The sequence below is a fragment of the Leptonychotes weddellii genome, chromosome X, assembly GCF_054177405.1.
Source record: "Leptonychotes weddellii isolate Sample4059 chromosome X, ASM5417740v2, whole genome shotgun sequence".
NCBI lineage: Eukaryota > Metazoa > Chordata > Mammalia > Carnivora > Phocidae > Leptonychotes > Leptonychotes weddellii.
This window is the reverse complement of record NC_138385.1, coordinates 63,634,346-63,647,316: the sequence shown is the minus strand read 5'-3', so window position 1 is coordinate 63,647,316 and position 12,971 is coordinate 63,634,346. Positions and strand designations below refer to the sequence as shown.

The 12,971-nt window shown below is 40.1% G+C and overlaps 1 protein-coding gene across 9 annotated transcripts in view; it reads right to left on the bottom strand.

Annotated features, from left to right (window-relative positions):
• Positions 1-3,210: 3,210 nt before the first annotated feature.
• The window catches only part of ARHGEF9 (Cdc42 guanine nucleotide exchange factor 9), a 202,578-nt gene continuing 192,817 nt past the window's right edge, over positions 3,211-12,971 (bottom strand). For 8 of the 9 annotated variants that reach the window (XM_031033070.2, XM_031033077.2, XM_031033072.2 and 5 more), the window contains one exon: positions 6,247-6,490. In XM_031033070.2, coding sequence (XP_030888930.1) covers positions 6,309-6,490 — 182 coding nt within the window. In that variant the 3' untranslated portion in view covers positions 6,247-6,308. Of the gene's footprint in view, positions 5,566-6,246; positions 6,491-12,971 lie in introns of those variants that run through there. The other variant, XM_081808797.1, reaches the window with a different exon arrangement.

The following is a 12,971-nucleotide window of genomic DNA, read 5'->3' as shown; positions in this document are numbered from 1 at the left end:
ATGGCAGATAGCTGATTTGGAGAGTTACCTAGACCTACAGAAAGATTTGCATGGGCAAGAAGTAAACTCTTGTATGTTAAGCCTTTGAAGTTTTAGGAATATCTGTTTCTGCAACATAACCGAATTTATCCTGACTGGTTACAAAGATTTCCTCAATCAGAATTAACCATTCCATTCTCTAAGTGCCTCCAGGCTCCCATCCATCCCTGTTATGACCCATGTTTATATGTTCTCACTAAATAAGTGACTGTGGATAGAGACTTTAGTCATCTTGGTATCTCTGATGTACCTACTATAAGGTCTGGCCCAGATTACATACTCAAGATATGGGGGTTGAATCTGATTCAGCTGGTTGACAGGTCTGTGGAGAAGCATGTTTGTTGTGGAGATGGACATAGCCTTGTCTAGGAAGCTAACTTAAATGACCTATTGGTGAGCTAACTAGAAATAATAGAGGTTTCTAAAGAATGCAGGGCTACTGCCTGCCCATGTACATTCCTTCCCCCCCTTTTCTCAAGTATATGAGAAAATAGTGTCCCTGTGACATGTCTGGAGAAGGAGGTCACAGCCCAAGACAGAAATGGGAGAGATGATACCAGAATAGTGTGCTTCTAGGGAACATGAATCTTACCACCAAACATCCCTATTCAACTGTGTTGCAAACCCAGCTGATCTAATCTACCTATGGCCAGGCTGAACTATAGTCCTGCAGGTGGTGGGACTTGGGGGAATATTAAGGTCTCATTATCCTACCTTGGGCCTGGCAGGTAAAGGCCTGGGCAAACAAGATCTACCTCATCAGCCCCATATTTTAGGACAAAAGCCTCTGGGACCCAGTAGTGAGCAGGTCAGCATGAATAAGGAAATCCCAAAGAGGTCAAAAGCTAAGTGGGCCAAACAGCACAGTGGTGGCCTCAGTGAAGTAAGCAGAAGCTTTGGTCCTTATCCCACTTGGTCTTGGTACTAGAGACAAAACGACCTATGGCTGCATTCACATGTTGGAGGACTGTATTAGAAAATTTAAGAGGGCTCTCAAGGAGAGTGTCACTCATTCACGTTAGTATCAGATCATTTCATACTTTTGTCCAGCTCTTTCCCAACACATACAGCCCCAGAAACACTCTGAGAGGAAGTAGCTCTGAGATCAGTTTGAATGGGGCTGAGTTTTAGGTGATGAATACCCATAAGCTGGGGAACCTTGACTAGTCACTTCAAATGAGCTTCTGGCCTCTCGTGTTAAATGCGGTTAATAACCCCATTGCCAAATGGTTGTGAAGTGGATTACATGAGACCTGTATGTGGTAAGGTCATTGAAATAGGAGCAATTGTTGTTTATAAACAAGCCATTAGCCTCCTCCATCAGACTTGGTGGGAAACTTCCCAGGATACAGATAGGTCAGGGATGACTTGTTCTAGGAAGAGGCCTTTCCTGGAAGCTGGGAAGTCTCCTTTCTCTATTCTAGTTCTGGTCATCTGGGCACACCACAGATCTCTCTCTCTCCACCCCTGAGCTTCCCACAAGATGCTGGGGAAAAGTAGAATAAGAAGCCATTGTCCTTGATAAATGATCTTGGGATGGGCTAAGGCCCTCCCCTTTGAAAGCCTCCTAAAAATGATACTTTATTTTTTATTTTTTTTAAAGATTTTATTCATTTATTTGAGAGAGAATGAGATAGAGAGAGCATGAGAGGGGGGAGGGCCAGCGGGAGAAGCAGACTCCCCGCCGAGCAGGGAGCCCGATGCGGGACTCGATCCTGGGACTCCAGGATCATGACCTGAGCCGAAGGCTGTCGCGTAACCAACTGAGCCACCCAGGCGCCCCTAAAAATGATACTTTAAATCTGCTGCCCTTTCTGTCCCCAGTCAAGGGGAGAAATTTAGTAATTAGAAAAGGCAAATTGGAAACTTAATTAGGCAAGTGGCACTTTCATCAATAAATATAGCAGCACTCTCAACAGTGAATATTGTGTACCTTGTAACAAAACTGAGGGTAGCAAGTGGGTAAATGCTCTTAACAAATAAGCTTGGTAAGAAGTAGAGCGATTATTTATGGTAATAAAGAGTATGGATGATCATGTGGACCATATGGGGCTTTCAGAAATAATTCTTCTGGTGATGAGACATGCTGATTTTAGGTACCTTAGGAGAGAATCAGCTGCATCCCAGAGTGTAAGACCCTCCAGCATTTGTCTCCCCACTCACCATTCTAGGACCCTCAGAAGGTAGTCAGGGAGTACTCAGACCAGAGCATAATTGAGATTCACCTTTGGAAGCTGATGAAGCGGGGAACTGGCAAGATGGAGAAGGGACTGCTGAGAACTGAGTGTTCTGAGTTTGATGAAAAAAGATTACAGACCCCATGGGAAAGGGAAGAAGTGGGGACAGTAGGAAAAGAGATTAAATTATGAGAGAGCCAAGAAATGGAGAAAGGGTAAAGTTTATTGAAGGAGATGTTTTAATAATTACTTTCTCCAAATCCAGGATTAGGGACATCCCTTAGTCCTAAATAGGGCTCATACCTTAACCCAGAGGTAAAACACCTGCTCTTCCTCCTAACTCTATAGCTTAGGACAATTATCTGATACCTTTTAGTAAATAAGCATTTTATTAGAGTTAGTGTTTAGTCACTCTGGAGACAGGCAGGTGAGGCAGTGCCAAAACAAACCCACTATTGCTTCTCTGAAGGGCAGGATAAGACACCACATAGGGGCCTTGTGGGCAGCAAGGAGCATCAACTTGCAGGCAACACCATGATGAATACAACAGTAAGGTCACTACACCCACTTTGGGGATGGATAAGGAATGTGTCTACTTCTGAGGAGACAGAACCAGAATGTGATATGGCCTCTGGCTAGATCCAAAAAGCAACTTTTAAGCTCCCATGAGTGCCCAGGGCATGTACTGGATTTGTAGCTGCAAGGAAAGGGAATGGGGTCAGGAATGGGTCTTCAAGTCTTATCAAAGGGACAGGTGACATGAAGAACAGTCCCATATATAAAGACATTTGAAGCGTCCCTGGTTACAGGATCAAACTTGTCTTCCAGAAAGGGCATGGAAGGTCACAGACAGCCCATGAGATGCCTGACAATGGAACAACAGGGCTGGCAGGCCAAGACTAGATTGGGATAAGCTGTCCCCCATCAGGAAAATTTCCTTTATTTTGCAATTAGTGAAATACGCACACACAGGCAAGAAAAATGTGCCTAGAAGTGTATTTTTACTTCTTTTATTGAACTCCATAAATATTTTCATAAGGCTTTGTGTCATTACAACATCATAGTTTTGTTGTTAAACATTTTTTTTTTAAACACACAACTTTGACACTTGTTTGACAGGGTCAAACAATCAGAAGAAACAAAATAATAAACTGGCAAATGCAGAGCAGCAGGGGTAATCAAAATCACTGTTACCCATCCATCCACCCCAGCCCACCCCAGCCCCAAAGCACTAAAGATCACTATTTGGCTTCACAGTAGAATTGTCAGAACTCTCTTGCTGCTGTCCTTGATAAATCCATTAGAGTTATACACATAGAGAGAAGAGGAGAGTGGGAGAGAGAAAGAGGAGTTAGATTTCTGTGTTAGGACTATCCCACAGCAGGGCCCATAAAACACACTAGCAAAGCCTTTTGAAGAACAAATCCAGGCCTCATTGAGTTGAGAAAAGGGGAGCTTGGGGGCCATGCACATATAGAGGAGATTTACAGAGTTCTTGGGGATAGCACTGCTGTGGGGACACAGAATAGACCTGGACCCTGATCCCAGGTAACAGGGCTCCCCTTGGGGCTGTTGGTCACTGGTCTGCTTTGCTGCCATAGGCTGGGGAAACACTCAAACCAATGGTAAACTGATTTCTTGTTGTTTTCACAAGTTATTGGCATCTGGTGAGGCCAGCTGTTTGAGTAGATGAGAGGTGGGTGGCAAGAGGTAATATTCCTGATCCTGAAGCTCTGGGCACAGGCTCAGGGGAGAAGGGCATGGAGGGAGAGCAAGGGGGCTTGGCTAAGAGAGGCCCAGGGACTTGGCCAAGCATCCCCTCTTGGTTTGCTCCTAGCCCCTGGAGAAACATGTCAAGGTTAAGCCTAGTGGAGAACGGAAAGTAGGAAAAGAACGGATACTTAAGGGAGGCCTACAAAGCCATTGAAACACATGTTATTTGCCAGGGAGGCCATTGTAGCTTAGGCAGTGGATACCAGGTTCCTTGCCAAGGTGGGACTTTAGTAGCTGGGTCATTTGCTGAGCAGTTGTGGCCGGTCCCGAGCCCCAGCCCCCTGCCCAGCTCAGGCTTACCCCACAAGTCTGATTTGAATGTGGTGGAATGGAAGCAAACAGCTTGTAATTTGATTCCCACAGAGGAATAATTCCCAGGCTGGGCAGGGCCTGGTCTGGGTCAGGAGGCATAGAGCAGCAATCAAGTCAGCTATGCTGAGGGCCTCATGTAGCCATGGCTGCTGCTCAGTAAGCTGAGGTCCTTTCATGATGAAGTTTTCTCCTAGGTTCCAGAACATACTCACAATTTCCAGATTCCTCATTAGAGTGGTTCTCCATAGCAGGGCCCATTCTCACTCCTTTGTACTCCATTCTCCTTGCTGTTCAAGGTCTGTCCACCTGAAGGGCTATGTGAGGAGCAGGAACAGGTACTCCTGCCCCCATAGGGAGCCTGCCTCTTAGTGGGAGAAGTTAGTTTTGCCTAAGTATAAAGCCTGCCAAAAATAAGTCTGAGGGTAGTGTCTCTACCTCAGATCTTTTCTCCATAGGGAAGTTTCCCTGGGCTCCTCACTTACTTGCTTCCAATGTCCTGGGATAGGAGAATTTTGGCAATAGGGCCTTCTTAGAGTGACAGAGTTCTTTAACTATGCTAATAGCAGGAATTTTCCTGTGCCAGGAGAACAGGAGAAAGAAGGACAACAGGGAGAGGAGAAGGAAGTAATCATGGAAGATTGTCCATGCAATCTGTTAACAATGGGGAAAGTCTCACATAACTTGAGTGGTAGGAACTGCAGGTACATATCTTGGGCTAGGGCTGCCTCTTTCCATGCCCATTCCTGTTCTTTCCTTTAAGAGGTTATGGTCAGCCTTGGATCCTGTCCAGGTCAATAATTTGAAGGCAGCTGATGATCTTGGTCAGGTGGGCTCTGTCTTGACCCCTTCATAGACTCCTATAAATGCTGCCTGTAATCTGAAAATGGAAGCAGGGATGACCAGGCCTCTGAAATGATTTCAGTGGGGAACCCCAACTTTAAGTCAACTTGGTGCTAGAGGCAGTTGAATCCCTCCCCTGGGAAGCAGAGTCTCAGCCCCTTTGCTTCAAGTTCTGATCTTTTAGGTTAGGGGAGGGAGGAGGCCTACAAGGAACACCATAACCAAATCAACTTGAAGAAGAGAATAATTGGCTCAAACTAAACCCCAGATACAAAACTGCTCATGACCCAGCAGTGCTATAACATGGGAACCCCAGTGCTAGGAGAAGAGCCCAAATGCAGAATGTTCCCTGAACAGAAGTCCTCTCCAGAATTATTATACTCTGACTCTCCCTTGATTCTGTTTGGTTTTGATCCCTCTATGACATCTAAAACACAGTGAAAGCAATAGAAATATCAAGCAGTTATGTCACAGGGCACAACAGAGCATGTCTAGACTGGCACGACTGAGGACAGAAGATGCAGGGAAAAAGCTGTCTGGGGCAACTGCTGGGCTGTAGAAACAGTCACAGATGGTCAGCTGAGGGAAAAGAGAAAGGGGAATCCTCCCTTTACCCATTGAAAAGGAAAAGGAAAAAAAGAAATTTCAAACTCCCAAACTCCATCACATCAAAGTAAATTCAAAAGTTATCAGCATCAGTATCATCAGGAAAGAAAAAAAAATACAAACACATCTATGGTAATAATGACAAGTCAATGAATCACTCACGAGGGAGCAAAGAGATTATCTCAACAAGAAAAGGAACACATAGAAGTGTCAATTTCTGAAAATAAAGGGGAGGGGGACAGGGTAAGAACAGAAAACTTTTAAGAAGGGATCACATGTTTAGAAGTCATTGGTACCTCTTCCTACCAACTACAGATTTCACTTCCCCAAAACAACAGAAAATGTTTTTTTTCTGGTCCTTCTGTGTGTGTGTGTGTGTGTGTGTGTGTCTGTACACTCAAGGGTCTGTGTGTGTATGTGTGTCTCTCTATATATAAATATATATATAGGTATATATATTTATATATATATAAATTTCAACAGTGCTTCTCCAAAAAAATGTCCATCTATAAATATAATTTTATTTACTTTATTTTAAAATTATCTGCCTCCCTGTAATTATTATTTTTTGAAGGGGGTTAACCTGCTGAAGTTTTGCCAGAATGGTGACTGGCTGCGCTTGGGTTCGGTGAACTCAAAGACCTGTGACTGAGCGATGCCATCAGGGACCAGGTACTGGCCCTGGTTTAACGGGTCCTGCGGTGGTGGGTAGGAAGGAGGAACTGAGCGGGCAGAGTTGACACCTAGAGTAGATGGGAGATCAAAGGGAAAGAGTATAAGTTAAGTAGCAAGGGGTTTCCCAAATCACCCAGTGACCACTTTGAGCAGACAATTAAAGGCAGCCTATTTTAGAGAGTGTGAACTGGAACTGAAAATCATCCAAAGGAAGAAGTGCATTCCTTAACAGATTTTGGAATGGTATGGTGACTAATGCAACAACACACACTTTCCCATTTACTCAGGTATCACTGAGAATCTTGTGGTGTTGTCATCAGTGGTTTTACAGATGAGGACACTGAGACCTGGGGTGAAATGTCATACCCAAGGTCATAAAGCAAGGGATAGAATCCACATTCTTTCTCAGTTCAGAGCTCTTTTCTTTTTTTTTAAAGATTTATTTATTTATTAGAGAGAGAGAGAGCTAGAGCAGGGGCAAGGGGAGGGGCAGACCCTGAGATCATGACCTGAGCCAAAACCGAGTCAGATGCTCAACTGACTGCACTACCCAGGCTCCCCCAGAGCTCTTTTCAAGAGACCATAATCCATTATGCCAGACTTGGTCCTGCAAATCGCCCAACAATTTCCATTTAATTTCAAAGGAATTTGGCTTTCTCCCTCTTCAACTCCCCCCTAGAAGTGTCAAAAGAGCCTGGTTAAGAGCTACTGACTTTGAAGCAGGTCTTTTGTTGGAAAATGGGTTTCTAAAATTTAAGGTACAAGTGATCCAGTATTCTACACCATGTGATGAAACCATATTTTGGTGAAACCAATTTTCAAAGCAAAATTCACATGAATAGGGGATTCCAGGGTGTGTGTGGGGGTAAATTTAAAGTTTAATCCTAACCTATTTTCAGAACATAACAGCATACAGCATATGATTCAGAATGCAATGAAGACCTCTCTGCTGCTCCCAAATAGCTTCCTCATCTGCAGACCAATGTCTGAAATTTCAACATCACAACTTCTTTGTTTGCCTTTGTTTGATGACTTGATCCCATTACCCTAGAAGTAGTACCATATTGAGCCATCGTCAGCCACTGGCACTTCAGTAGGAAGCAACGAGCTATTTTCTAAAAGCCAATATTGTTTTGTTTTGTTTTTGTTCTTACTTTTATTTTCAAGATTTATTAAGATATAATTGTGTATAACATTCTGTAAGTTTCAGGTGCAATGTGATGATTTGATACACACACACACACACACACATATATATAACAAAATGATTACTACAATAAGGTTAGTTAGTATATCCATCATTTCATAAAATTACTTCTTTTTGGTGGTAAGAGCATTTAAGAACTACTCTCTTAGCAACTCCCAAGTTAAAATATTAACTATAGTCACCATGCTGTACGTTATATCACCAGAATTCTTCATCTTATAACTAAAGTTTGTGCCCTTTGACCAACATCTTGATACTTCCCTCAACCCCAGACCCTGGCAACCACCAATCTACTTACTGTTTATAAGTTTGTTTTTAGATTCCAGTATAAATGAGATCATATAGTATTTATATTTTTATAGTATAATGCCTTCAAAGTCCATCCATGTTTCTATAAACGGCAAGATTTCCTTATTTTTATGGCTGAATAATATTCCACTGTATATATCACATTTATTTTATCCCTTCATCTGCTGAAGGATATGTAGGTTGCTCACTGTCTTGGCTATTGTGAATAATGCTGCAATGAACATGAGGGTGCAGACATATCTTTGAGATCCTGATTTCATTTTCTTCCCATATATACTCAGAAGTAGGATTACTGGATCAGATTACTACTCTATTTTCAACTTTTTGAGGACCCTCCATACTGTTTTCAGAGTAGCTTACAAATTTACACTCCTACCATCAGTGTCCAAGGGTTCCTTTTTCTCCACATTCTCACCAGCACTTATCTCTTGTTTTTGTTTTTGTTTTTTTTAAGACACTCTAACAAATATAACATCTCATGGTTTTGATTTGCATTGTTCTGATGATTAGAAATATTGAAAACCTTTTCTTACACCTATGGAACATTTACATGGGCAAAATGCATGTTTTCTTTGGAAAAACGTCTATTCAGGTCCTTTGCCCATTCTTTTTTTTTTTTTTTTTTTTTGTAGTTGAGTTGTATGTGCTGCTCATATATTTTGGGTATTAATCCCTTATCAGATATGTGGTTTGCAAATATTTTCCCTTACTCTGTAAGTTGTCTTTTCATTTGTTGATTATTTCTTTTGCTGTGCATAAGCTTTTTAGTTTGATGTAGTCCCACTTTTTTTTCTGTTGCTTGCGCTTTTGGTGTCATATTCAAAAACTTGTTACCAAAACCATGTCAAGGAATATTTTCCCTATATTTTCTTCTAGGATTTTTGTGGTGTTGAGTCTTACACTTAAGTCTTTAATTCATTTTGAGTTAATTTTTCTGAGCAGTGTAAGATAGGGATCTAATACATTCTTTTGCATGTGAACATCCAATTTTCCCCAATACCATTTATAAAAGAGGCTATCCTTTCCCCATTGAATATTCCTGGCCTCCTGATAAGTATTGGTTGACTATGGGTTTATAGTTGGGCTCTTGATTCTCTCCCATTAGTCTATATGTCAGATTTTATGCCAGCACCATATTGTTTTGATTACTATAGCTTTGAAATAAAGTTTGAAATCAGAAAGCATGATGCCACCAGCTTTGTTCTTCTTTCTCAGGATTGTTTTGGTTATTCAGGGTCTCTTTTGTTTCCATGTGAATTTTATAATTGTTTTATCTGCTTCTGTGAAAAATACCATGGAATTTGAGATAGGGATTACAATAAATCTACAGATGGCTTTGGGTAGTAAGGGCATTTTCACAACAGTAATTCTTAAAATCCATAAATACAGAATATCTTTCCATTTTTTGGTGTTTCTTCAATTTCTTTTATAAATATCTAATAGTTTTCAGTGTACAGATTTTTAACCTCCTAGGTTAGATGTATTCCTAAGTACTTTATCCTATTTCGTGCTATTGCAAATGGGATTGTTACATTAATTTCTCTTTTCAATGTTCATTGTACTGAAACACAAATGATTTTTGTACTTATATTTTGTATCCTGAAACGTTATTGAATTCCATTATTATTCTAGTATTCTTTTTTTTCAGATTGGCTTTTTAAAAAATATTATTTCTTAGGAGAGTCTTTAGATTTTTTTTATATGAAATCATGTCATCTGCAAACAGAGACAATTTTACTTCTTCCTTTCTGACTTTTATGTCTTTTTCTTGCCTGATTGCTCTGGGTAGGACTTCCAGCAGTATGTTGAATAGAAGTGGTGAGAGTTGGCATCCTTGTCTTGTTCCTGATATTAGACAAAAGCATTTAACAATTCACCACTGAACATGCTTGTTAATATTGGTAGGCTTGTCACATAAGGCATTTATTATGTTGAAGTATGTTCCTTATATACAAAATTTATCGAGAGTTTTTTTCATGAAAATATGTTGATATGGTTTCACTCATATGTGGAATATAAGGAACAGTGCAGAGGACCATAGAGGAAAGGGAGGCAAAACTGAAAGGGAAGAAATCAGAGAGGGAGACAAACCATATGAGACTCTTGACTCTGGGAAACAAACTGAGGGTTGCAGAAGGGGAGGTGGGTGGGAGGATGGGGTAACTGGGTGATGGGCATTAAGGAGGGCATGTGACATGATGAGCACTTGGTGTTATACACAACTAATGAATCACTGAATAGTACATCAAAAACTAATGATGTACTATATGTTGGCTAATTGAACTTAATAAAAAAAGAAAAAATGTTGAATTTTTCAGATGTTTTATTGCATCTATAAAGATGTGATTTTATCTTACATTCTGTTAATGTGGTGTATCGCATTTATTGATTTGCATATTTTGAATGACCCCTGCTTCTTAGAGATGAATCACTAGATGATGGTGTATGATCCTTTTAATGTGCTGTTGAATTGTTCTGCTAGTATTTTGTTGATAATTTTTGCATCTATACTTATCAGAAATATTGGCCTGTATTGTCTTGTATTGCCTTTATCTAGCATTAGTGTCAGTGTAATCCTGGCCTCATAAAATGAGTTTAGAGGTATTCCTTTCAAGTTTTTGGAAGAGTTTCAGAAGGACTGGTATTAATTCTTCTTTAAATGTTTCATAGAATTCACCAGTGAAACCATCTGGTCCTAGGCTTTTCTTTTGGGGAGGTTTTTGATTACTAAGTCAATCTTCTTAGTCGTTATTGGTCTGCTCAGATTCTTTCTTTTTTTTTTTTTCTATCACTTTTATTGAGTTAAAATAGACATATTACATTGCATAAGATTAAGGTGTACAACAATGATTTGATGTATGTATACATTGCAAAATGATAACCACGTTAAGGTTACTTCACACCTATCACCTCACATAGTTACATATTTTTTCTTTTGATTAGAACTTTTAAGATCTACTCTTTAAAAACTTTCAAATTTACAATACAGTATTATTACCTTGGTGACCATGCTATACAGAACTTATTTATTTTATAAGCTTGTATAATTTGAATACCTTTACTCATTTCCTCCACCACATACCCCCTGCATCTGGCAACCACCAAACTGTTCTGTTTCTATGAGTTCAATTTTTATTACATCCCACATATAAGTGAGGTCATACATTATTTGTCTTTCTCTGAATTATTTCACCTAGAACAATACCTTCCAGGTTCATTCATGATGTGGCAAAACGCAGGATTTCCTTCTTTTATGACTGAATATTCCGTGTGTGTGTGTGTGTGTGTGTGTGTGCGTGTGTGTACTTTATCCACATTTATTTTATCTATTTGTTTGCCAAAAGACATTTAGGTTGTTTCTATGTCTTGGCTACTGTGAATAATGTTGCAATGAACATAGGGAGCAGATATTTCTTTGAGACAGTGATTTTATTTCCTTTAGATGTATACCCCAAACTGGAATTGCTGGATCATATGGTAATTCTATTTTTTATTTTATTTTATTTTTATTTTATTATCTTATGTTAGTCACCATACATCATTAGTTTTTTATGTGGTGATCCACGATCCATTGTTTTCATATAACACCCAGTGCTCCATGCAGTACGTGCCCTCCTTAATACCCATCACCAGGCTAACCCATCCTCCCTCACCCCTCCCCTAAAACCCTGTTTGTTTCTCAGAGTCCATAGTCTCTCATGGTTCATCTCTGCCTCAGATTCCCCCCCTTCATTTTTCCTTTCCTTCTCCTAATGTCCTCCATGCTATTCCTTATGTTCCACAAATAAGTGAAACCATATGATAATTGACTTTCTCTGCTTCAGTTATTTCACTTAGCATAATCTCCTCCAATTCCATCCATGTTGATGTAAAAGTTGGGTATTCATCCTTTCTGAGGGCTGAGTAATATTCCATTGTATATATGGACCACATCCTCTTTATCCATTCATCTGTTGAAGGGCATCTCGGCTCTTTCCACAGTTTGGCTATTGTGGACATTGCTGCTATGAACATTGGGGTGCATATGGCCCTTCTTTTCACTACATCTGTGTCTTTGGCGTAAATACCCAGGAGTGCAATTGCTGGGTCATAGGGTAGCTCTATTTTCATTTTTTGAGGAACCTCCACACTGCTTTCCAAAGTGGCTATACCAACTTGCATTCCCACCAACAGTGTAAGAGGGTTCCACTTTCTCCACAACCTCTCCAACATTTGTTGTCTCTTGCCTTGTCAATTTTTGCTATTATAACTGGTGTAATGTGGTATCTCAGTGTGGTTTTGATTTGAATTTCCCTGATGGCTAATGATGATGAACTTTTTTTCATGTGTCTCTTAGCCATTTGTATGTATTCTTTAGAGAAGTGTCTATTCCTGTCTTCTGCCCATTTTTTGACTTGATCATTTGTTTTTTGGGTATTTAGTTTGAGAAGTTCTTTATAGATCTTGAATACCAGGCCTTTGACTGTAGTGTCATTTGCAAAATATCTTTTCCCTTTCTGTGGCGTGCCTCTTTGTTTTGTTGACCCTTTCCTTTGCTGGGAAAGAGGTTTTTATAATGATTAAGTCCCCAAAGTTCATACTTTGTTATGAATGTTAGCCATTTGTATGTCTTCTTTGGAGAAGTGTCTGTTCATGTCTTCTGCCCATTTTTTGACTTGAATATTGTTTTTTTGGGTGTGAGTTTGAGAAGTTTTTTATAGATCTTGGATACCAGCCCTTTATCTGTAGTGTCATTTGCAAATATCTTCTCCCATTCTGTGGGTTGCCTCTTTGTTTGTTGACTGTTTCCTTTGCTGTGCAGATGCTTTTTATCTTAGAGAAATGATTCCATTTACAATAGCACCAAAAACCATACCTCGGAATAAATCTAACCAAAAAGGTAAAGGATCTCTACTCTAAGAACTACAGAACACTCATGAAAGAAATTGAAGAAGACACAAAAAGATGGGAAAATATTCCATGCTCATAGATTGGAAGAATAAACATTGTTAAAATGTCTATGCTACCCAGAGCAATCTATACCTCCAATGCCA